Source organism: Ranitomeya imitator, chromosome 10 (assembly GCF_032444005.1).
Source record: "Ranitomeya imitator isolate aRanImi1 chromosome 10, aRanImi1.pri, whole genome shotgun sequence".
Classification (NCBI taxonomy): domain Eukaryota; kingdom Metazoa; phylum Chordata; class Amphibia; order Anura; family Dendrobatidae; genus Ranitomeya; species Ranitomeya imitator.
Genome location: NC_091291.1, coordinates 14623988 through 14650583, shown reverse-complemented (window position 1 = coordinate 14650583; position 26596 = coordinate 14623988). Strand labels below are relative to the sequence as shown.

At 41.4% G+C, this 26596-nt stretch overlaps 2 protein-coding genes across 7 annotated transcripts in view; both read right to left on the bottom strand.

Moving 5' to 3' along the window:
- Positions 1 to 6015, bottom strand: part of LOC138651280 (carcinoembryonic antigen-related cell adhesion molecule 1-like) — a 31216-nt gene extending 25201 nt beyond the window's left edge. For all 6 annotated transcript variants that reach the window (XM_069741357.1, XM_069741363.1, XM_069741360.1 and 3 more), the window contains exons 1-2: positions 5925 to 6015; positions 4371 to 4679 (exon numbers count right to left, since the gene is read on the bottom strand). In XM_069741357.1, the coding sequence (XP_069597458.1) occupies positions 4371 to 4679; positions 5925 to 5964 (349 nt within the window). In that variant the 5' untranslated portion in view covers positions 5965 to 6015. The remainder of the gene's footprint in view (positions 1 to 4370; positions 4680 to 5924) is intronic.
- A 6864-nt stretch (positions 6016 to 12879) lies between these two features.
- LOC138650932 (uncharacterized) lies at positions 12880 to 26107 on the bottom strand. The gene is made up of 7 exons (XM_069740817.1): positions 26031 to 26107; positions 22379 to 22669; positions 20586 to 20750; positions 19166 to 19242; positions 17288 to 17329; positions 15889 to 15934; positions 12880 to 14709 (listed from the first exon to the last, which is right to left on the bottom strand). Exons 1-7 carry the CDS (start codon positions 26092 to 26094, stop codon positions 14636 to 14638), a joined length of 759 nt encoding a protein of 252 aa, XP_069596918.1. The 5' UTR covers positions 26095 to 26107; the 3' UTR covers positions 12880 to 14635.
- Positions 26108 to 26596: the final 489 nt, after the last annotated feature.

Below are 26596 nucleotides of genomic sequence, written 5' to 3'. Positions count from 1 at the left end.
ACTTTAAACCCCCAGGTGCTTCACAGAAGTTTATAATGCAGAGCCATGAAAATAAAAAATAATTTTTCTTTCCTCAAAAATGATTTTTAGCCTGGAATTTCCTATTTTGCCAAGGGTAATAGGAGAAATTGGACCGCAAATGTTGTTGTCCAGTTTGTCCTGAGTACGCTGATACCCCATATGTGGGGGTAAACCACTGTTTGGGCGCACGGCAGGGCTCGGAAGGGAAGGCACGCCAATTGGCTTTTTAAATGGAAAATTAGCTCCAATCATTAGCGGACACCATGTCACGTTTGGAGAGCCCCTGTGTGCCTAAACATTGGAGATCCCCCACATATGACCCCATTTTGGAAACTAGACCCCCAAAGGAACTAATCTAGATGTGTGGTGAGGACTTTGAACTTCCAAGTGCTTCACAGAAGTTTATAACGCAGAGCCATGAAAATAAAATAAAAATTTTATTTTCTCTAAAATGATTTTTTAGCCTGCAATTTATTATTTTCCCAAGGGTAACAGGAGAAATTTGACCCCAAAAGTTGTTGTACAGTTTCTCCTGAGTACGCTGATACCCCATATGTGGGGGTAAACCACAGTTTGGGCACATGTCGGGGCTCGGAAGTCAAGTAGTGACATTTTGAAATGCAGACTTTGATGGAATGCTCTGCGGGCGTTACGTTGCGTTTGCAGAGCCCCTGATGTGGCTAAACAGTAGAAACCCCCCACAAGTGACCCCATTTTAGAAACTAGACCCCGAAAGGAACTTATCTAGATGTGAGGTGAGCACTTTGAACCCCCAAGTGCTTCACAGAAGTTTATAACACAGAGCAGTGAAAATAATAAATACGTTTTCTTTCCTCAAAAATAATTTTTTAGCCCAGAATTTTTTATTTTCCCAAGGGTTACAGGAGAAATTGGACCCCAAAAGTTGTTGTCCAGTTTCTCCTGAGTACGCTGATACCCCATATGTGGGGGTAAACCACTGTTTGGGCACACGTCGGGGCTCAGAAGGGAAGTAGTGACTTTTGAAATGCAGACTTTGATGGAATGGTCTGCGGGCGTCACGTTGCGTTTGCAGAGCCCCTGGTGTGCCTAAACAGTAGAAACCCCCCACAAGTGACACCATTTTGGAAACTAGACCCCCCAAGGAACTTATCTAGATATGTGGTGAGCACTTTGAACCCCCAAGTGCTTCACAGACGTTTACAACGCAGAGCCGTGAAAATAAAAAATCATTTTTCTTTCCTCAAAAATGATGTTTTAGCAAGCAATTTTTTATTTTCTCAAGGGTAACAGGAGAAATTGGACCCCAGTAATTGTTGCCCAGTTTGTCCTGAGTACGCTGATACCCCATATGTGGGGGTAAACCACTGTTTGGGCACATGTCGGGGCTCGGAAGTCAAGTAGTGACGTTTTGAAATGCAGACTTTGATGGAATGGTCTGCGGGCGTCACGTTGCGTTTGCAGAGCCCCTGGTGTGCCTAAACAGTAGAAACCCCCCACAAGTGACCCCATTTTGGAAACTAGACCCCCCAAGGAACTTATCTAGATATGTGGTGAGCACTTTGAACCCCCAAGTGCTTCACAGACGTTTACAACGCAGAGCCGTGAAAATAAAAAATCATTTTACTTTCCTCAAAAATGATGTTTTAGCAAGCAATTTTTTATTTTCTCAAGGGTAACAGGAGAAATTGGACCCCAGTAATTGTTGCCCAGTTTGTCCTGAGTACACTGATACCCCATATGTGGGGGTAAACCACTGTTTGGGCACACGTCGGGGCTCGGAAGGGAAGGAGCACCATTTGACTTTTTGAATAAAAGATTGGCTGGAATCAATGGTGGCGCCATGTTGCGTTTGGAGACCCCCTGATGTGCCTAAACAGTGGAAACCCCTCAATTCTTACGCCAACACACCCCTAACCCTTATCCCAACTGTAGCCGTAACCCTAACCACAACCCTAACCGCAACACACCCCTAACCACAACCCTAACCCCAACACACCCCTAACCCTAACCACAACCCTAATTCCAACCCAACCCTAACCCTAAGGCTATGTACCCACGTTGCGGATTCGTGTGAGATTTTTCCGCACCATTTTTGAAAAATCCGCGGGTAAAAGGCACTGTGTTTTACCTGCGGATTTACTGCGGATTTCACCTGCGGATTCCTATTGAGGAATAGGTGTAAAACGCTGCGGAATCCGCACAAAGAATTGACATGCTGCGGAAAATACAACGCAGCGTTTCCGTGCGGTATTTTCCGCACCATGGGCACAGCGGATTTGGTTTTCCATAGGTTTACATGGTACTGTAAACCTGATGGAACACTGCTGCGGATCCGCAGCGGCCAATCCGCTGCGGATCCGCAGCCAAATCCGCACCGTGTGCACATAGCCTAATTCTAAAGGTATGTGCACACGCTTTGGAAAACGCTGCGGATCCGCAGCAGTTTCCCATGAGTTTACATTTCAATGTAAACCTATGGGAAACAAAAATCGCTGTACACATGCTGCGGAAAAACTGCACGGAAACGCAGCGGTTTACATTCCGCAGCATGTCACTTCTTTCTGCGGATTCCACAGCGGTTTTACAACTGCTCCAATAGAAAATCGCAGTTGTAAAACCGCAGTGAAATGCGCAGAAAAACCGCGGTAAATCTGCCATAAATCCGCAGCGGTTTAGCACTGCGGATTTATCAAATCCGCTGCAGAAAAATCCGCAGAGGACCAGAATACGTGTGCACATACCGAAACCCTAACCCTAACCCTAACCCTACCCCTAACCCTATCCCTACCCCTACCCCTAACCCTACCCCTAACCCTACCCCTAACCCTAACCCTACCCCTAACCCTACCCCTAACCCTAACCCTACCCCTAACCCTAACCCTACCCCTACCCCTACCCCTAACCCTACCCCTACCCCTAACCCTAACCCTAGTTCTAACTCCAACCTTAGTGAAAAAAAAAAAAAAATTCTTTATTTTATTATTGTCCCTATCTATGGGGGACAAAGGGGGGGGGGGGGTCATTTACTGTTTTTTTATTTTGACCACTGTGATAGATTATATCACAGTGATCAAAATTCACATTGGAACGAATCTGCCGGCCGGCAGATTCGGCGGGCGCACTGCGCATGCGCCCGCCATTTTGGAACATGGCGGCGCTCGGGGAAGAAGACTGACGGACCCCGCCAGGATCGGTAAGTATAAGGGGGGGAGATCAGGGCACAGGGGGGGGAGATCAGGGCACGGGGGGGCGTCGGAGCACGGGGGGGGAGGGATCGGAGCATGGGGGAGAGTGATCGGTGTGCGGGCGGGTGGATCGGTGTGCAGGGGGGGGGGATCGGTGTGCAGGGGGGGTGGTTCGGAGCACGGGGGGGGATCGGAGTGCGGGGGGGTTTGATTGGAGCACGTGGGGGTGTGATTGGAGCACGGGGGAGCGGACAGGAGGACGGGGGAGCGGAGCACAGGACGGAGGGGAGCGGACCACAGATCGGGGGGCTGGGGGGGCGATCGGAGGGGTGGGGTGGGGGCACATTAGTATTTCCAGCCATGGCCGATGATATTGCAGCATCGGCCATGGCTGGATTGTAATATTTCACCATTTTTTTAGGTGAAATATTACAAATCGCTCTGATTGGCAGTTTCACTTTCAACAGCCAATCAGAGCGATCGTAGCCACGAGGGGGTGAAGCCACCCCCCCTGGGCTAAACTACCACTCCCCCTGTCCCTGCAGATCGGGTGAAATGGGAGTTAACCCTTTCACCCGATCTGCAGGGACGCGATCTTTCTGTGACACAGCATATGCGTCACAGGTCGGATTGGCACCGACTTTCATGACGCATACGCTGTGTCACAGGTCGGGAAGGGGTTAAATAGTTGTAGACCACACACTTTTTAAAAATATTTTCTTTAAAGGGTAACTAAACTTTTTATTTTAAAAAAATTGGTACAGTATGTTGTATCTCATTGTAAGTACTGTTCATACATGGGGTTCTGGTTCCTGTGCTATGCACCGATCGCTTAAACTGAAAGGGTCAGGTTATGTTCCAGTGCACATAGAGTGGTGTACTGACTTCCTATTGAGACTATTCTGTGCATACTCAAGCATCTACTGAGATCTTCTGCCTCTTGGTTTGAGAGGTTGAAGATGTTCTATAGACTCAGACCCTAACCAAACATCAGTACTTAACACAAGTCATAACATATAGAACCATTATCAATACTGTTGGGAGCATAGTCTCACCAGTTGATGTTGTTGGCCCTTCTACATCAACATATCATGAATGAGAAGATCAGGATTTACGTGGGGATCAGATAGTTTTATCTGCTCTTCTACATCAGACATTTGACAATATATCACAAGCACTTACTATATACATTGAGCTTGACCTCTTCTTTTATTAGCTTCCCTTCAAACTGCAATGACACTGAGTAAGATCTGTTCTCACTACTGACGAGCTGGTCCATTTGGAGAGTTCCATTTGTAAAAAGTCTACATTTGCCTCCATTACATCTCCCAGCGTAAGTAGGACTACTGGACGGAATAAGAGTTGCAATAGTTGACCCCGCGATATCAAAGTTCCAGTCTATCCGATGGTCTGGGCTGGCAGGTGAACTTGGAGAAATGAATGCTGTTCCTCCAATAGAGGCGTTAAATTGTCTGATGGTGGCCACCATGCCTACGGACAAGAGAATCGATAAGCATAAGCAAGATTTCCAATCCAGACAACTTCTTTTTCTGATCAGTGTCGGCATTAACACATTTTGTCTACACCAACGTATCAAAATAATTGGACCACTACAATATAGCATTATGTTACCCAAACACATTGGGTTCACTCTTGGACCTCCTACATATGGATGCCATATCTGGACAACTCACACTGCGATCAACGTTGGCAATAACATGTTTCACCTACAACGATGCACAAAGTCAATAGGCAACTGTTTTATGGCATTGTGTTCCCCAGCCATATTTGCCTTTAGGATCACCTGCCCTGTTTTTGGAAACTGTAAATACCATTGACCATTAATGGCACCAAGAACACTAACGTTACCAGATCTTGGTACTATGGTCAAACCATATCACTTGTAGGATAAGAGACTTTTCACTTGGTCATCAAACACCACCTGTCATAACTAAATGTGGCTCTGTTGGGGACATCCATTGCCCATGGTCAACTTGAATCTCCTAAAGCAAGAGTTACTCTCTGACTAATTAAGAGAAGACTCCATAATGGGGCATGAGAACTGGATCTGGGCTGAGCGGACAACACTTTTGTTGGGTTTCTGGTTCTAAAATAGGAAAACAGGAAAATGAAATGTCTTCAAATATCAATGTATGGGTTGTAGCGTAGCTCTCACGTTAAGCCAAAAGAAAAATGGTCTAAAATGAAAATCCTAGTTTATTTTGTTCCCCTGCCAAACGTGGCTTTTGGACCTTGTGCATTATTTTTGCCCTGATCTTGGCAACTACATAGATAGTATTGAAACACTATTGGTGGGAGAAACATTAGAGCCTTACCAGACCTTGGTAGTAGGGTCAAAACTTTATCATTTGCAGGATAAGAGTTTTTTTTCGATTGGCCATAACACCTCTTGTCACAACCGAATTTGACTCTGTTGGGAACCTCCGTTGCCAATGGTCAACTTGAGTCCTCCAAAATAAGAGGAGTGAACCTCTACTTCCGTCTCTCTATAAGGGGGCACTGGGTCTCTGCTGAGTGGAAAACCCTTTTATTGGGTTTCAGGTTCTAAAAGAGGAAAATGAAATGTCCACCACATCTGCGGAGATCATTGCCACCTTCCACAACCAAAGTGTAGCTCTCGACTTAAGCCAAATAGTAAAATGGTTCCAAATGTGACCTCATCATCCCCAAGTTTTCTGTGCTATCTAGACCCCAATTAATAATATTTCAACTTACCAATGGTGCCCAGAAAAACACTCCAGAGCAGTAAACCCATCAGGTCTCACTTCTTTCCAGCATATGTTACTGCATCCGCTCTGGTCCCAGTGGTGTAGAAGTCTCCCGACTCCCACGGTACAGAGTGCTCTACAGATCATTCGCAGAAATGTGTCATTTGTCACTTTATGGCGACAGCAAAGAGGAAGGTGCTCATTCTTTTTTTTTGCAGTATCATAACTTGATAAGAAGTTGACTTGATGTTAGTACAGTAGGAATGTACTTATCGACTGACTACCTGACGTTTTTATATCCCCGATTTACAGCCTGAACGTTACACCGAATGCAGAACTGTTGAACGTGTTGGGTACATTTTATTTACTCGGTAACCATGTGTCATTAATTGGTGATTTGCTTTTCCATCCAACCTGAAAGCACGTGTACACAAGGCACAAGTTATATTTAAGTCCTCCATGACAGGGTAAATTTTAATTTTTGCTATTTTTTTCCTCCCTTTCTTCCAAGAGCCCCAAATTTTTGTTTAATTTTTCCATTGACGTAACTCTAAGAGGGTTTGGATTTTGGGCGACAAGTTGAAGTTTTGACTAACACCATCCATTTTATAATTATATAGCGAAAAATAGGGAAAAATTCCAATTGGTATAAAATTGTGAAAAACAGCAATTGTATTTTTCTGTTTTGGTGTTCGTTTTGCGAAAAACCGTGATTTTACAAGTACAGTATGAGTACGGTGATTTTAAAAGTTTATTTGAATATTTTAGAACTTCATAAAATTGAAAAAAAAATGTGGATTTTGTTGCCATTTTCTGAGACCAGGATTTTTTTTTTCATTTTTATATCAACGGCTTGTTTTTTTGCACTTTGAGCTGATATTTTAAACAATTTTGATTGCATTTATTGGGAGGGGGGAATTATATAGATAGAAAAATTTAAATTGGTTTTAGCATTTACTGTATGGGATAAATATTTTTTTTATATTTTAGTAGTTCTGTCAATTCCACACACAACAATACCAAATATGTAATTTTTCAATTATTTTTTAATGTATTTTTGTTACATTTTACTAGTGGTAAAATATGATTTTAAGTTTTATTTTATATATTTTTTATTTCTCTTCCTAATTGTATTAAATATTCAACCTAACAGACTTGAACCAATTGCTTGATTGCCTATGGCAGGGGTCCCCAACCAGTGGTTCAGGAAAAATATGTGGCTCTCCGGTCCATGTTGTGTGGCTTGTGGCTCTCTGCAAGCTAGGTGCATTAGGTCTAGCTAACAAGTATGAACAGCAAGCCTCTACTTTTGTATTTAGCTGTGAATAGAAGAGCTGATCTGGATATAATATGTGGAAGTTGGATATCTCTACTCTGGTTACTCTGGATGTGGCTTGCTACCATCTGTCACAGATTGAGTGAACTGAATTAAATATACTTAGGTTGCATGACCAAGAAAAACGAGTTTTAATCCCCAATGCCCTGTGATTGGAAGTCTCCTTTGGGAGGTCCCATTATGTGAAGTGTCCACTCTCTAACCTCTTCCTTTTGGTTTAGCGGTTTCCCGGTTGGACACTAGAGGTGTCAATCAGATCAGAGGGGCAGAATTAAGAAGTCTACAGAGAAGAGATCCGGGACATGTAGCATGAAAGGTCCCCCTACTGGACCCTTGTCATCTCAGAGCAAAGGAGATTGAAAATCTATTCATCTTTAAGCAAAAACCTAAAGAGATGAACTGGAAGATAAGTTGGTGTCCATGCACCATGTAAACGCTTGTTCACACTGGCCACTAAACAGACAAAACCCAAGATAAAAACATAATAAGCAAATACCCTGCGGTAAGTAAATGAATAGCAATAGCGCGTCAAAATAATATAGGGTGCTTAGTTAAATGTAAAAGCCATCCCACCACGTCAAGGTGATCCTATTCGGGACAGTCCTAACCTCTAGTATTAAAACCTTGCCATTTGTCAAGTGACGTGCATGTGTAAGGGCTGAAAAGGACTGAATCTGGCTAATGAACACCCAGGCATGTAGTTCCCCATTCCTGAGTATCCATTAGCCTGATCTCAGTCCTTCTCAGCTTTTATACACATGTGTCACTTGATAAATGGTAAGGTTTTAACACTAGAGGTTAGGACCATCCCAAATAGGGTCACCGTGACGTGGTGGGCTGGCTTTTCCTCTTTTTTTTTAAATCAAAATTATTTTAAATAAGCACACTATATTATTTTTGTGCACTTTGGCTATTTATTTATTTACTGCTTATCATGTTTTTTTTATCTTGGGTTTAGATAATTTTTCTGGAAACGTGGCATTCTCCGAGATGGGACCTGATAGACTCCAGTATAATTTGATTAGCCCTTTGGCATCATTGGTGTCAATCATGTGACAGATTCAGCATTGCTTCCTTTTTGTTTTTCTGAAAAGGAAAACTTATTTAGCTAAAAATATGTTTATACATCTCCTATCCATATTCCCCAATAGGACAGAGAAGGGTCCTCTGCTCAGGACTCTCTTCAATTCAACAAACTATGGTGTAGATCCACAATGTCCTCTGGAGGACTCACCTTGCTCCATCATCTCTTGGATGTTCTTGCTGGTGACAATACTCAGTAATAACATCTGCTTACAACCCGCTCCTCATTGGGGGATCAAAAAATGCATTTTTGACTTGTGATTGTGAGGCAAACAATAAAATTAAACTTTTTTTTCATTTTTTGTAATATTTCTTTACCATTTCATTTTTTTCCAGAAAAAAAAGACACTGCTGTCCATGGGCTACTGCTAGTATTGCAGCTCAGTCCTATTCAAGTGAATGGTGCTGAGTTAGAGTAATGACACGACCTGTGATCAACAATAGTACTTTATTTGGAAAGAAAAAAAACACACTTTTTTTCCTAATTTCTGCCTTTTCTTAGTTTTTACAACCTTTTTAATACTGTAAAACAATGGGACTGATTAACTCATAAAGCACTGAGTGGCAACAGGTTAAGTAATAACTTATAGCTCATGGTTTTGTAGAGTACAGAGGTAAATCATTGGGTATAGGAAAGGAAACCTAAGAATCTACCTATATAAACTGAATGTTCATTGTGTCAACCTTGTCGCCTACAAATGCTCAGCAAATCAGGAAAGACCTAAAATGAGGAACGTACTGAATACACTATCACCTTCCCATATATTGCTGAGTACAAAAAGGCTGTATCTAGTACTGCAGATTGGGCCCCATTCACATGGCAAGACTTGTGCAGTTTCTGACCCTTTATTCTTTGATAACCCTAATACTGCCAATTGTACTTGATAACAAATAGTTTTACTACACGGATGCCTTATGGCACAATTACCTCTTGCTGATTCATAAAATACCATTTTTAGTGTCCTGTTTCCCTTGATGAAGCCAATGTGTTGGCGAAACATGTTGGAAGTAGACACCACCTACTTTTAAAGGGAAACTGTCATGTAAAACCATGCTATTAACCTGCAGATATAGCGTTATTCTGCAGGTTAATAGCATTCAGAACCTGCCTGGCGCCAGCATTTAGACACCCGCCGCCGTGAGGAAATGACGTTTATTTCCCCTTGGCAACGTTCGGCTTCCAGTCAAAGGGGTGGTGCCGGCATGGTTTCAGTCACCGCGATTGTAACCGCACCCCTGGCACTGACTGACAGCGACTCAGCATTAGACCCGGATGTCAGTCAGTGCGAGGGTGGTGCGGTTACAACCACCACTCTCTATACACAGGGCGGTGTCTGTAACCGTGGCAGCCAACCCCTATGACTGAAAGCCAAACACTGCCAAGGGGTGAATAAATTTAATTTCCTCCTGGAAGCTGTTGTCTAAGTACCAGCAACACCTTGTTCAGAAAACTAATAACCTGCAGATTAACCCCATATATACAGGTTGATAACATTATTTGACATCACCCTTTAAAAGTAGGTGATGTCTACTTCCAACATGTTTCACCAACACCTTGGCTTCATCAGGGGAAGCAGGACACTAGTGAAGCAAAAATTATATTTTATGAACTAGGAAGAGGTAATTGTGCCATAACCCTAAACAAATTACCATATGTCGGGGAACATAAGGATCGGGGTGTTGAAATTCAATCACCCAATCCTTTTGCTTGCCAGCGATACGCAATAGAGAACACAGAAAGTCAGGAAATAATCGGTGTTGTATTAATCCGGTGGTTTTTAGTTTTACAACAATTTTCGTTTAATCTCATAAATATCCCTAATTTGAAATTAAGGGGTTGTGAACCCAAATAATGTATGAAAACGATGTCTTAAGGCACAAATACCACTAGCCAACTCATAAAATAAACAGTAGCTTTAATTTCATTGTATTAAAGGGAACATAGCAGGATGATTGCACTAATAAAACTAGTGGTATGGTTTTATTGGCCCTAGTACAACAATAAAAACCTTACCCTCCTTGTGAAAATCCAACGTGCCAGAGCTGAGAAATCAAGCTTTGAAAGTCGCATGCAAATTAGCATGGAATTGAAAAGGGGGCGTGTCTAGATACTTGCTGTACATGGACACGCCCCCTCTGTGCACATTAATGCTTGATTTCTTGGCACTGCCACATCGGATTACTACAAGATAGGTGTCATTTTTATTGTTATTCCTTGACTTACCGTGATGACACTAATTTGATTGACAAAACTTTCATATAATTAAATAAAAGTTATATTTTATGAGTTAGTTAGTGGTATTTATGTCATATAATCATCGATCGGTATTATACAATTATGAAGTTCATATTCACGTCATCTCTAAGAAGGGAAGTTTATGAGCACCGATACGGCAAGAAGTGTTGCAATAATGGGACTGGAAAGCAGAGGATTAGCTGATCAAGACAATGCAGATTATTTCCTGTTTTTCTTCTTGGGCAACACCAGTAATTTACATAAAAGAGAAATATGCATTTTACAAGTGAACGTTTATAAATCAGCAATATTTAACATTATGTCAAAATTGTTATTATTAAAAAGAGCCTGTCATTAGATTTATGCTGCCTGAACTACGGGCAGCATGAATCATTTAGTGACTCTGAAATTGCAGCTGGGTATGTTTTTGAGTCTGCCCGCCCCCAATTCCTCTGACTGACAGGCCTCTCCCTGTGTGCATACAAGGAGCAGGGCGGAGAAAAATGGCAGCTCATTATACTCTCTGGAGGGTGGAAGTGTGAGTAGGAGTAAGGAGCTGAGAGAGAAAACAAGGAAAGAAATGAGTAAAATAATCATGGTGAGCTTTCTCACAAGTCTTTTACCTCATATTAGAGCTTGAGTCCAGACAGCTTAGTACTGCTTTGTAGTTTTCTCAGTGCTGCTGCTGGTGTCTGAGTGCTAAAGAGGAATGAAAAGCAGGAATCTATCCTTAGGTTTGCACTCCATATGGGAGACATTATGGCAGCCATTCTTCTTACACCAGCTTCGAGTCTATTGAAAATTAAAGGATGGTACCTGCTGAAGGGAACACTGGTGGAAAATGCTTGATACAAGTCATATAATGGCCATATATAGAATTATTACTCATGTACATGCACATGAACCCTCTATCTGAAAAGTTATGTGGAAGTACTGTACAATTATCCTATTTGCTACAGACATTATCTCCGCAGAAAAAGCTAACGGATCCTCAAAGTGCAGATGAGCAGATGGAATGTTGCACGGACAGGTGACACTGATGAAGCAGTGGAGGTTCTAGAGGCTGAGGCTATGGAGTCCTTGCAGAGGACCACAGGGAAGCTGGAAATTTAGGGAAGAAGAATAGCAAAACAGCAGAGCTGGCTAGTATGGGAGGCTCACCTATGTTGATGTAGCAGAATGTGTCATGTCAGGGGGTTGTTATAGCAGAGTCCAGTGATGTAGCACTGGTGGGTTTATCAAAGAAAAGACCAGCGATGTGGTATTGGAGCAGATGCCAAACAACCTGAAAACTCAGGCAGTGTTCTGCCACCCGAGCTAGCCTATAAAACTATACAGGAGCAGAGAGAGCTGGCTGCAACAAGGGGAAGGACGAAGTCAAAAGAATCTGATTCTTGAGCCTGTAGGGGTGAGCTACAGCTTGGCTTTTGCATTTATTCCATTCCAAAGGGAGAAGTAAACACCCCGTGATTTAAGATTATAAGGTTGGAATGTACGGATATTAAAAGCATTGAACTGATTTATTGAATATATGAAGGACCTCAGATTTACAATACAGAGCCACAACATTGGAAGCCAAATCCATTTTTTTTGTAACTGTCTATCCAAACCTTGGACTGAATCGCTCTAAAGAACATAAAACTGCATGCGTCCAAAGAAATATAGTTTTTATGATGATCACTTCCCTTTTGAAAAAAAGAAAAAAAAATTATATGTCGAAAAGGGGAACAAACATTTCTAAACCATAACGAACAGGAAAGGGAATTTGTGCTTCAGAACTCAGAGGATTGTCCGGAGTGAGTAATATATGTAGCAGTTCTTTGTTGATCAGAGGTTTTGGCATTTTTATAAGAATATTATTATTCACTGATGGAAGCCAAGATTTGCAGGGAATTGAGGAGCCGGAGACGGAGGTTTAGCTTACCGACTCCACAGCCCCGGTTCCCGGTTTAGGATGGATTCAATCAGGATCTGCTACAAATAAGTGATGTGGGCTTTTACATTTTCCACCGGTTGTTTTCCAAAACCTCTTCAGAAAATAAAAAATGCTCCAAAAACTCCTCATACGAACAATAAAGTGAAATTAGAAATAGAAATGAATAAGAAAAGTTTTACAATCTTGGATTTTCGAACAGATCTGCTCTATAACAAAAAAAAAAACTCCTAAAAATAAAAATCAGTTTTAACATAGACTAAAGCTTTATTTTAAAAAAGATGCGAGTACTGACCATTTAGACAACCGCAAAAAAAAAGAGGAAAGGCAAAATTCCGAGCACAAACCAGACAAACCACTATGAAACTATTACAAATTATTAAATAATAATATTCTGTTTATTTCTCAATACTGATACACAAACATATGTAACAGTTAAAAATCACATTAATTTCGATCATAAAAATATGCTAAAACAAAATATTTGCATAAAGATTCTGGAGAGTTATCGATCTGCCTTTAAGGAAATATCTGATAAATTTTAAAGAAGACTTGTCAATATTATGTCGCAGATCCTGAAGGGGCTTAAAGAATTTCCCTTGCTCTTTCTTTAAACTAACATATTGCCCCAATGTGATAAAAAATATTAAGACTTAATATATACTCATCTTTCAGTCTCCCATCACTCCTCCATCAGTCCGGTGGTGTTCCCCTGCCGGTCTCCTTTTCTCTTTCCAGCATGGCCGACAATTGACAGCTGCAGCCAGAAGAGGAGACTGACGGGGAAACCTGTCGGAAGAACGGAGGAGAAGTAGGAGATGGATAAGTGAGTATTTGCCATTTCTTTTTTCTTTACCACGCTGAGGCCATACCTAAATATAAAGAAAGGACCAGAAAACCCTTTTAATTCTAACTCTTAAAAGGTTTTCAGGTCTTCCATATAAATTTTTTTATAATATTGATTGGGTTCTAGCGTATTGTCTTTGCGCCCATGAGCTGATCCAACAGGGAGCAGTAGTCCAACATGCCCAATTCATTGTTTATCAGGCACAATTCTATATTTTTGATGCCTGACCTCCTCCACCACCCAAGATCTGATTATTTCTAAAAGCTACTTTAAAGGGAACCTGTCACCTGAATTTGGCGGGACCGGTTTTCGGTCATATGGGCGGAGTTTTCGGGTGTTTGATTCACCCTTTCCTTACCCACTGGCTGCATGCTGGCCACAATATTGGATTGAAGTTCATTCACTGTCCTCCGTAGTACACGCCTGCGCAAGGCAATCTTGCCTTGCGCACGCGCAGTATGCTTTGCCCAACTGCGGGCAAAGCCGAAAAGCATTAGTGCACATGTGCTGGCGCACTATGTCCTGGAAGTACTTCGCTGTGTTCCAGGACATAGTGCGCCGGCGCATGTGCACTAATGCTTTTCGGCTTTGCCCGCAGTTGGGCAAAGCATACTGCACGTGCGCAAGGCAAGATTGCCTTGTGCAGGCGTGTACTACGGAGGACAGTGAATGAACTTCAATCCAATATTGCGGCCAGCATGCAGCCAGCGGGTAAGGAAAGGGTGAATCAAACACCCGAAAACTCCGCCCATATGATCGAAAACCGGTCTTGCCAAATTCAGGTGACAGGTTCCCTTTAACAATTGCACTTTCAGGTAAACCCAGAGCTCCCCAAATCCTTCCTCTGCCCAATTAGGAAAGGACTTATACCGCCTAGAAAACTGTTCTCTAATCCGAAGCTGCCATTTTTATAGGGCTAGAAGCTGAAATCACCGCCATAAGTGGAGCCATTAAAACATATCTAGTGCTTGGAGATCGTGCAAAGAAGTCACCATAGAATAAAGTCCTCCTGTAAAAGTTTTGACAAATATCTGGGATCAAGTTAAAAAATTTTCATTGGGGCTCACAATGTTTCAAACAGCATTTCCGATGGATAATTTCATGCTTGTAGTCTGATATTGGAAAATGTTTCCTGTGGTCTGTTGCCATGTTGGAAAAAATTGGCTGCCGGTGCTGAAGGACAAGAAACAAATGTATTGTGCATTGTGGTTCAATCCTAGTCTGATTTATAGAGTTGTCTGACTGCGTCCTAATGTTTCAAAAATAATTTCTGATGGATAATTTCATGCTTGTAGTCTGATATTGGAAAATGTTTCCTGTGGTCTGTTGCCAGGTTGGAAAAAATTGGCTGCAGGTGCTGAAAGACAAGAAACAAATGTGTTGTGCAGGGTGGTTCAATCTTAGTCTAATTTATAGAGTTGTCTGACTGCACCCTTAAGAAAGCAATACAATCTAAACAGACTGCAAATAACCCAACAAACAAGCAAAATGCTTGTTAGTCGGGTGAAACAATCTTTTGATTTGCACAGAAGATCATAGTTCTCGGCAGCGCAACATGCTGTGTAAACGGGAATCGTGCTGGCGAAAACAATGGCAATCCATGGCAATGGCAATCAAAATTGTTACAGATTATTCAATGAGCATATAAAGTCCAGTTTGTTTGTGAAAATAGGTTTTTAAATGACAACGAATTGGTAAAGATTTACCAATCAGGGGTCATTTAATGCCAAAAACTTAGTGTATTTTCACCTTATGATTGTTCCTAGAAGCGTTCATTTCACAATAAAAGTGCAGAAAAAAGCTGCAAAACAGCGAAGAGCAGTAGGGTCTTATACAATAATAGGAGGCACGAAAAAACAGGGAGTTGCTCATCTGGGACAGTTACACGCAACGTAAATGAAGCTTGATTAATCAACTGCTGCAGATCCACGGGTGAGAAAACCATAGGTAGACAGATATACAAAGAATGTGTGGTTCCTCTTCTGATGATCCAAAAGAGGAATCCGGGAGACGCCATAAACTTTATTATCAACGTGTTTCCTTGTCATACGACTTCTTCATCAGGATTCAACCGCAATCCAGGATCAATCAACGGATTGTAGCTGTATCCCGATGAAGAAGTTGGATGACTTTGAAAAGTGTTGATACTAAAACCGCATCAAGTTTATCGAGTCTCCTGGATTTTTCTTTTGGATCATTATCAGCAGCGCAGAGGAACCACTTATTCTTTGCATTTTTGTCCATTTTACAAAAATAAAGCAGTTTAGACAGGCTGCCAATCACCCGGTCAACGAGCAAAACGCTCGATCGTTGGATGAAATGATCTTTTGGTTTGTACAAAAGATGATCATCATTCCCGGCAACACATCATCCTGTGTAAGCAGATCATATGGTGCGTTTCAGAAGCACAGTTTGTCTGTGTAAACGGGCTATTAAATGACCGCCACCCAGCAAAAAAAGGAGCTGATCGGCAGCAGTTTAGTGCCACCAGTCGGCTAGTGTAGACAGATTCTTGGCAAGTGACGTTCTGCTTTACCTTTATTCAGCTGGTTGTATAGTGCTCCATCTGGATGCGTGAGAGACTGCAAAGAAAAATTGTGCGTAATGAGAATGTAATTAGGGATAATTATAGTACATATTTAGTATCACTTTATAATCGGGGAAATCAACCCTCATAATGTAGGGTCTGGTGTAGTTCTCCATTCCCTACGAATATCGGTGGTTAAGAGCACACTAGTGCAAAAAAAAATGCAGCCAGCCTCATTTACTTAATGTTTTTCCACCGGACAACTCCTTCATCTCCTATCCACAGGCCAGGTGATAATTTACCGATTGGTGGGTGTCTGACCATTGGGATCCATACTGATCAACAGAATAGGGAACTTCCATTCCCGAAGGGGCTCTTTTATCTATGTTACAAAATGGAGTTGCAGATTGCATGCCCGACCACCGCTATATTTATGTGCTACCGGAAAAAAACTGAGTGCAGCGCTCGGCTGCCCAATAAAGAGTGAATCATCACGCCTCCAGAAGAAGCGAACGCGAAACGCGCGTCGGAGCAGAGGGACGTCGGGGCATTCACCCTGCATACACCACAAGGTAATTAGTGTAAACCTGCATCTACAAACTGTTAATTCCACCATTGCCACTTGTGCATAGGAGTACGACTATATATCTTTTTAGGTCACTTCTTGTTGGAATTACGTACATATTCCTCCTTACAGTGGGGCTTCCTTAGCTCCCTATTCAGGGTATTTCCTAGTTATCTAGATTGGTTTTGTAGATGGTCATCATTCATGTAGGCGTATATGCAGATTTGGGTTTTGAATTTGCCTATGAAGGTTGGGTCCTCTTTTTGTGGATTCTTTGCACCTTTTTTGAATTGTAGTTTTGTACTTTACATGTTTTTTAATATTTGACTTCAATAAATTGTTATCTTTTATCTAGTACCATAGTGTGGATCAATTCAATTTTCTGGTCACACTGCATGTGAGAAAAAGAGTGAATCATGTAAGTTTTTTTCTTTTTTTTGTCTTGTGGTATTTGTCGATGGTCTTACTCCAAATTGTTCCAAATGACTTGGCTCGTAAATTTTGCACAAAATCAAAAAATACGCTTTATTTTTGTTTGTTACATTTGTTTTTTGCACCTTAAAAAGAACAAAAGGGCACAAAATTTGCTCAAAAATATTTCAGGCGTTTGTCAAATCAATCTTAGGGTGGGGGAGGGACTGAAGTACATTCGATGAAAAATGTTGAATTGGATGCAAATATCTGAAAAACAAAAAACCCTGCGCAGAATGACGAACATAGAAAAAAAACAGAATAGATGAACACATTTTTTTTTAAAAGGTGAAGAATTTGGCGCAAGTCATAATCAGACTAATAAACAAAAGCTAAAAAAAAGAAGAGGTCCATAAGTAATATTTGCTTTACCTCATAATGTCGATTTGAATTTATCGATTCGGTTCTTTCCATCTGTACAAGAGAGAATGAAAGGAAATAACTTGCACCAAAATGAATTTCGAGACGTAGGTGTAAAATATAATCTGGTTGTGGTGATGAAGGTAACCATTAAGTTCAGCATAACTCCAGCCTACGGGCTTTACTTATTATGCAGCTATGAATTATGCAATTTGTTATGACGCCTACGTTTATGCTCGGAACACCTATATTCATGAAGGGTATAAAATAAACGAACACTCTGACAAACCTTGGAGATTATTCAAAATTACAAGCTGAGCTTTTCTTATTCTCTCTGGCCATTTAATTGAATCCTACAAACTTCTAATATGGATTACTGGCCTGTCGGTAAATGGCGGTGTATCTATTGCTTTCGCTGTGTAGACTAGTGAGATTACTCTATTGTATAACTTGGAATCCAGTGAAAAATTTTTGATCAAGCAGTATTGTTTTTTTATTCTTTTTTACATGTGATATGGTGCTAGCAAATATTTGGTCTTCACTGGTGAGTTGAGTTGATTTAGATTGAGAGTTATAATTGAAAAGGGATAGATAAAGATAGGATATTAAAAGGTACGAACATGGAAATCTCGTGAGTATGAGAGAGATCTTTATATATATACCTTTCTATATCTTATCTTTATCTAACCTCTTAAAAATTGTAACTCTTATTCTAAATATATATTTTTGTTTATTCAAATCATTTGCGAAAACCAAATCTTTGCTAGCACAGTTTTCCTTAACAAGTGGTGGAGAATGCGGGCAAGTCACAAATAATATAACACTGTAGCAAATTGAAGATTTTAATAGCTGTATGTATTAATTTTCTTAACACATGAGAGCATATAATGATTATATACTACTGTATGTCTGCACAGTGACATACGCTGGAAGTTTTCGGCTTTAGGCATACAATAAATCCACCTGACATATACCTCTGACATACTACGACTGCACCTCAATCACAGACCTCAGCTTTACAACATCAATGATTTCAAGAATAAAAGAGAACTATAGAGAGACAAAGACAAACTGGTTGATATTTTACATGTTGGCAGACCATGGCAGGCTTTGTGTATTTTAGGCTTTTTTTGACATTCCTTTCTTATAGGAATTTTAGGCTGAGTTCACGCAGCATTTTTTAGGTGTCTGAAAAATTTGTTTTTCAAGTGGAAAATGCTTCTTTTTTAGGAGTTTTTTGGAGGTTTTTTTGTCCTTGAAAAGGTTTTGAAGAGTTTTTTTTCCTGGATTTCGATTGGACAGTGACTAGTTCAAAGAGGATTCCATCAGTATCCACCTCAAGGAAGTGGCATGCACTTTTTTCATCACAAAACCTTTTTTCAAAATCTCTTCAGGAAAAATAACACATTCCCGGAACTCTCATATGAACCTCAAAGTGGATTTCTCATAGAAATGAATACGAGGAGCTTTCAATGCCTTTTTGAGGAGGATTCGAGAACTGTAGTGTATGTAAATCTTAAATCCGCATCATGTCAACTTATTCCGCAAACTTATCATATTCGCATCAAAATCTATCACAAATCTGATTGTAACATGTAAATTTTGTCACTAATTTTGATGATAAACCTGTAGCAAAAAATTTGTAGCTGTGAATGTGGCCTAATAGTTCGATCTTTTTTTGTCCCATTTACTTTAAAGAGTTATTTCTAATTTCATTCCATGTTTTGCTATACAGTGCATCTAAAAAAAACCCAATTGGAATCATTATCATAATAAGTGTCCTAAAATTTCCATGGAAAATCCCACTAACATGGCATCTGACCGTTCGTCCAAGTCCAAGTATGGAACTATGCCTAAATTTACTATTGAAGGTGGTCATGAAAATCATACCTCAAAGGATACACTCTCGTTTACATAGATGTGTGGAGATGGTAAGTTTTCATTCTCAGGATTTTTTGTAATTTTGCCTGCAAGACAGAACGAGACATATATTCTTAAACATCTATGTGATTTACAAGAACACCGTCTGCCACTATATTTCAAGTTATACATGGCCTCCTGCACGCAAAGTCTTTTTGCAAAGTTTTCGAAGATTATTTACTTTTTGAGGAGGATTTGGAGAGTGTCCACTCAGCTTGTGCTCCAAAAACTCCTAGAAAATCTCTGTGTACAAATGCCTTAATACTATATGCATCTGGAGTTCTTCAAGTGGAGACCACTTTAAGAAACACTCCTTTTTGGAGGAGTTTTTCATTTCCTTAAACGTTAAGCCTTTTGATCGAACAGTGCCTAGATTGGAACAGGATTCCACGAGCTTCAAAGGAGTGAAATGCATTTTCTTTGTTCTTATCGGCAAAAAAAAACACTCTTAAGATATTCAAGCACTTTAGATAGCAGTTGGCCAAATCAGCCGACAGCTATTCATCCCATACTAATACACAATTAGCTTTGGCTGACTGTGTAAAGTATGTGATTCCAACAGAGACAGGAAAAGGCTGCTGCCCTACACTTCTGGCAGCAGCTTGTCCCCTGCGAAAACACAATCTCGAATATGGTAAATTCTAACACGTCCAATCATTTTTTTCCTAAACATCTGCCGTCACCAGTGAGTTGGGACTAAAGATCAAATACGTTACGAACTTCTCCAAAAAAATCAGATGTTCCAGAATCCTCAACTATTGGGTATTCCAGCAAAATGGTGGCTAGATGCTAAAGGGCTTGGAAGTAAAAAAATATATACTCACCTCTTCTTGGCAATCCCATATTTCTTATGCTGGGATCAGACTTTAATTCGCTCCTCTTTCTTCTTTTTCCTTTTGTTCCCAAGCATGCAAGTAATTAAATGAAGCTCAACAAAATCATTTTGACTGTTGAAGGCCCAGAGTTAGGAGAAAAGAGAAGACAGAGGAGTAGATTGGAGGACCCACCGGCAACGGGAGAGCTGCAGGGAGGACCGGGGGGAGGTAAGCTTAAGACTATTTTCTTAACTACTTTCTTGGAAGTTTGATTCACACTGAATTAATCCAATGTGAATCGAATTTCCTGGCCAAATTTGAGTGAATTTCTGTCATTCGAATTTTGAGAGAATTACCCCTATTGGGACCCCTTCAGAAGATTGGTAACTTTCGCCAAAATAGGCAGGTTCAGCTGACATTCATCTAATCTGTTTAGACAATTTAAAACAATGCGTGGGGATTGATTTCTTTATAATATCGATGGGATCCAAAAGATGGGTTTCCACTTATAACATCGGTTTGATCGACACCTCCTCTCGCTATTCTTGACTATTCATGAACAGAGTATACAATACCTTTAGCTTTTTTTAGGACAAAGATGACGATAACCACTGTGATAATCACACCATTGATGATTCCCAACGCAATGCCAATCACTGCGCCAGGCACAAATGTGTTCATTTTTTCTGCTGTGGTAGCTGGTCCGTCATTATTCAGCTCTGCAAGTAGGCTTCCTGCAGCTGTTATGAAAAATACAACCAGAATCACAATATGTAATGGGCCTCAAGTGTGATTGGGACATAAAGATGAGAAATAGCCAAGACAGGAAGGAGAATGATGGCCAAGACAGGTAGCAGACAGTTGGCATATACAGGAAATCGAGGGCTAGCCTGGTCTGAAAACGGAGAGCTGGCCCAGACAGGAAGCAGAGTGCTGGCATGGACAGGAAGCATAGTGCTTGCCCAGAAAGGTAGCAGAGGGATAACGCAGGCAGAAAGCAGAGAGCTAGCCCGGTCAGAAAGCAGAGAACTAGCCCAGACAGGTAGCAGAGGGATAGCGTAGGCAGGAAGCAAAGAGCTAGCTCGGTAAGAAAGCAGAGGGATAGCCAAGTCCAGAAATAGAGAGATGGCCCAGACAGGAAGCAGAGTGCTGGCATGGACAGGAAGCATAGTGCTTGCCCAGAAAGGTAGCAGAGGCATAGCGCAGGCAGAAAGCAGAGAGCTAGTCCGGTCAGAAAGCAGAGAGCTAGCCCAGACAGGTAGCAGAGGGATAGCGTAGGCAGGAATCAAAGAGCTAGCTCGGTAAGAAAGCAGAGGGATAGCCAAGTCTGGAAATAGAGAGATGGCCCAGACAGGAAGCAGAGTGCTGGCCCAGAAAGGTAGCAGAAGGGTGGCACAGGCAGGAAGCAGAGAGCTAGCCCAGACAGGTAACAGAGAGATGACCCAGACAGGTAGCAGAGATTTGGTAAAGAAAGGAAGTGGAGGGCAAGCCCGGTCTGAAAGTGGAGAGCTGGCCCAGACAGGAAGCAGAGTGCTGGCATGAACAGGAAGCAGAGTGGTTGCCCAGACAGGTAGCAGAGGGATAGTGCAGGCAGGAAGCAGGGAGCTAGTCCAGTCAGAAAGCAAAGAGCTAGCCCAGACAGGTAGCAGAGATTTGGTAAAGAAAGGAAGTGGAGGGCTAGCCTGGACTGAAAGCGGAGAGCTGGCCCAGACAGGAAGCAGAGCGCTTGCATGGACAGGAAGCAGAGTGCTATTCCAGTCAGGTAGCAGAGGGATAGCGCAGGCAGGAAGCAGAGAGCTGTCTTGGACAAAAGCAGTGTGCTGGGCTGGACAAGAAGCATGCTGCTGGCTCAGACAGTCAGTGGAGTGCTGCCCCAGACAGGAAACAGAGTGTTGGCCCAGACAGGTAGCAGAGTGCTAGCAAGGACAAAAAACGGAGAGCTGGCACAGACAGGAAGCAGAGAGAAAGCCCGGTCAGAAAGTGGAGAGCTGGCCCAGACAGGAAGCAGAGAAATTAAACAGACAGTAAGCAGGAGTGCTGGCCCAGACAGGTAGCAGAGAGCTGGACAAGACATGAAGTGGAGGTCTAGACTGTTCTGAAGCAGAAAGCTGGTCCAGACAGCAAGTGGAGAGCTGACACAGACAGGAAACAGAGAAATATGACCGGACAGAAAGCAGAGACATGTTCTGGACAGGAGGTGGACAGCTTGCGCAAACAGGAAGTTGTATCATATCATAGTCTTTGTGTGCTATGCTCAAGGAGTTGGATTTCCCCTATTTGATAAGAAAAAGTCTTGGAATGTAGGTACATGTGAGTTAAATATTGCAATAGCCACATCAACAGTAATGGTTATCATACTATTACTCACAGCGCAAGTAAACCTCATACATCACTATTGCTGAAAAATTTCTCTTTTTTATGGAGGCTCTATAATGTCCCTGATCAGAATGTGTGACGTCGGTCAGTTTGAGACTTCCATTTGAAAACAATTCCCATTGTCTTTTGACTTTCCCATTATCTTTGGAAGCATCAGCACAAGCTTGATTGATGAACAGCTCCTTTCTGAAGCTCCATACTACTGACTGGCTCTTTTCCAGGGAGACAGGTGGATTAAAATGTACAGATTCCCCACAACTGACTTCTTTTCGATGTACAAACCCTGTTGATTTAGCAAAAAAAATTTGAAAAATAGATTAAAGCTTCTAACAAAGTCAATAGGATGAAAATTAAATTGCAAATAACTAGTAGAGTGTGATGAAAGATCCTTGTTCACGATCATGGGAGGTCTCACTTTTTGAGGTCCCCACAATCAGAAGAGAGTGGATTTCATTGTTTGGAAAGGAAGTGTTATATCTATTTTTTGAGGCAGACAAAAGAATTACAGTATTCTAGACGAAGACCATGAGAAGCCAGCAATAGGCAATGCAACACAGAGGCTGTAGAAGCCCCATGGTGCAAAAGTTTTAATGAAACGAAAGGGCAAAAATTATTTTTAACCCAAAATACATGCCATTTAGAAGAAAAAAATTGCCCTGAAAGGTGGACAAACCCTTTAAGTGTAGAGCACAGCACAGACTTCAGCTGGTCCGTGCTGTGCTTAAAAAGTGAAATACCCAGATATATACAAAACTGAAAATACACTAAGAATATTACATGTTTACATGTTTTTTTTTGTTTTTTTCATCTCCACTTTCCAAAAGTGACAACTTTTTGTTTACATTTCTGTTGATTCAGGCAAATTAGAGCCTGATTTTTTTTGTCGGAAATAGATACAAAGAAGATATAAGTTATGAAACTTTTTTGACGGAATGTAAAAAAAAAAAACAGGTTTGGAATTGTTGTTTTTTTGGTTGTTGAGGTCAAACGCTCAAAAAGGCTTTTTTGGAGGAGAAAACCAGAGGAAGGAAGGATCAACTAGCAGGGTCAAAGCTGAAAAGTAGCGTAAGGACACGTTCACGAGTTAAATATTTGGTCAGTATTTTACATCAGTATTTTTAAGCCAAAACCAGGAGTGGGTAGGAAATGCAGAAGTGGTGATGTGTTTCTATTATGATTTTTTCTGACTGTCCCACTTCTGATCTTCAAATACTGATGTAAAATAGTGACCACATTCTGACAGCCCTAAAGGACAAAATCAGGATCCATAAGAATAATCAGAAAACATAAGCTGGGGTCAAAACAAGGAGTAATGAAACAACAAGGAGCTAAACAGACAGGACTGAACCAGAGAAGCACACGACTATATCTGGCAGCTTCCAGCAGTAAGCTGGAAGTTACAGTAGGATGTGGTGGTTTCCTATTAGCAGTAAGCTGGAAGCTAAAGTAGGGTGTGGTGGTTTCCTATTAGCAGTAAGCTGGAAGCTAAAGTAGGGTGTGGTGGTTTCCTATTAGCAGTAAGCTGGAAGCTAAAGTAGGGTGTTGTGGTTTCCTATTAGCAGTAAGCTGGAAGCTAAAGTAGGGTGGGGTTGTTTCCTATTAGCAGTAAGCTGGAAGCTAAAGTAGGGTGTGGTGGTTTCCTATCAGCAGTAAGCTGGAAGCTAAAGTAGGGTGTGGTTGTTTCCTATTAGCAGTAAGCTGGAAGCTAAAGTAGGGTGTGGTGGTTTCCTATCAGCAGGAAGCAGGAAGCTAAAGTAGGGTGTGGTGGTTTCCTATTAGCAGTAAGCTGGAAGCTAAAGTAGGGTGTGGCTGTTTCCTATTAGCAGTAAGCTGGAAGCTAAAGTAGGATGTGGTGGTTTCCTATTAGCAGTAAGCTGGAAGCTAAAGTAGGGTGTGGCTGTTTCCTATTAGCAGTAAGCTGGAAGCTAAAGTAGGGTGTGGCTGTTTCCTATTAGCAGTAAGCCGGAAGCTAAAGTAGGTTGTGGTGCTCTCCATTTTGCTCCCGGAGGGAGATGATAACTCCAGCTGGATAAGACACACACACCCATACTTGCAGACTTGATGGCATTACAGGTCCCAGCCACCCAAATCTAAGTGGTTAGACAGAGCCCGTGCCGTTCTGTGCCTCTGGTTCCCTCTTTCTTCTGTCCCCAGCGCGGCCCGCAGAGTGAATATGGATGCCAGTTGACAGAAACAGATGTCGCAGAGGCAGGTTTTGGAGATGTGAAAATTTGGTTTTATACATTGAGTTATAAATTAATTTATGTATTTTTTTTTTTTTCGGAGGCGAGATGAGCAAGTAGCAGCAATTCAGACATTCTTTCTTTTTATGATTTTTCATCTTAAAGGATAATTAAAGCGTTCAATTTATACTGTGGGTTGTTATTGTCAAAGTGAAACCAATTACCGTAAGTGTATATTTTTATGCTATTTTGATTTCTTTGACAAACCGTAATAAAGCATTCAATAGAAAAAGTTTTACGTGTGCTATTTTTTTGGGGGGCCTCTCGAGGCGACCACCTGACCATGTTATCACATGACTGAAATATTACAATGCAATACTTCTCTAATACAGAGTATCTTGCCTGTCAGTATAGGAATGCATGCACATTAGAAGGGAAAAAAATCCACATTTCTACAATTAGTTATTTCCTTCTGCACAGAAAGGGGTGAAAATGAGGGTAAAATTCCACAACAGAAATTTGTTGAAGTTGGCCGTCAGCTGTATGCTATGTTGACACAAGCTACTGGTTTTCATGTATGACAGTTCTCGTTAATGACGTCTTGCCTACATTGTATGTATACGGTGGTTAAAGAAAAGAGCCTTCTCTCTATAGACCTGAGGACCACGTCATCTAAAAATGGAGCATCTCAATTATACCTTTGTCATGATCCATTCCAGGGTTTATTAGTGTCTGCCTTTTTTTGGACGGATCATGTCAAGGGGTAACTTTGCTCTGCCTTATTCTGGGTTCAGGTTTGCTATTTAGCTCCCATGAATCTTGCTGGCAGTGTCAGTTATAGTTCTGTCTTCGGCTTGTGAACCTGACTCTGGAAACCCTTGGTTTGTCCTGCTGTGAACCCTAACTTGTCCTGTGTCTGTTATCCCCCCTCTGTCTGCCCTTTCCCTGCGTTTGTCTGTTGTGCTTGATTCTCTGATTCTGACCTCCTGGCTTGGCTATTGACTCTGTCTTGATTTGTCCCTATTGTACCGTATTTTGCTCGCCCTGGTTTACTGATCCCTTGCTACGTCCTGACTATCCTTTTTGTTTATATCCTTTTTGTACTGACATGTTATCTTGTGCCCTGATTCGGCTTTTCTGACTACTCTCTTGCCACTAGGTGGCATCTGTTCAGCTGCTCAGTGTGTGCAGTCACGCGTCCCTATAAAACTCCCCCTGGTGAAGGTTGCGCTGTACTGCACTGCAGCTGCATGACAACCTTATTGAGGAAGTCCCTACGAACTCCCATTAATATTTGTAGAAGTCTATGGTAAGTGCTGCCTCCATGAATCGGTCAAATAAGGTAATATAAAATATAAGGTGTGAATATTTCATTAGGATCAGATATTTACAGGAAAAAAAAGGAATATAATTTGCAATTATAGCATTTTAAGGTAACCATTGGGATCCAGTAAAACTTACCTGAAACCATCAACATCAATGTGCTGCACAGGAGGAAACATTGACCTTGACTGACCATCACCATCTTCTATACTGATGCTGCAGATGGCACGTCTCGATTCTTTAATGCCTCCCACCTGATTCCTTGTTAGTGTTCCTTCTAAGTTTTTCACAATATGCACAAGCCGCAAATTCCTCTTCTATTAGGAAGTGATGTATCCACATAGAAGCCACAAAGATTCATGTAAACTGAAGTTGCGCATGATAAAGATTCAGCCTCAACAGCAGTTTTAGCATCATTACAAAATCTCGTCAGGAGGCCTATGAACCTAAATGACCGAGTTTGACTCGAATATAATGAGAAAGTCATTATAGCTTGATAAGTTACATCAGATTTTCATTGAAGTTTGGTCAACGTGTTTATTTTTACCATCAGGATTTCATCAGTTTTTCGCGTATGCAAAACACAAAATCAAAACTGATGGTGGTTCCTCGAGCTTCTCCTAAAAGACCATGAAAAATGGGGAGCAGGTGGATGGCATCTGCGTGCGGTCTGCTTTTTTATGGAGTCATAGAAGTGCATTGGC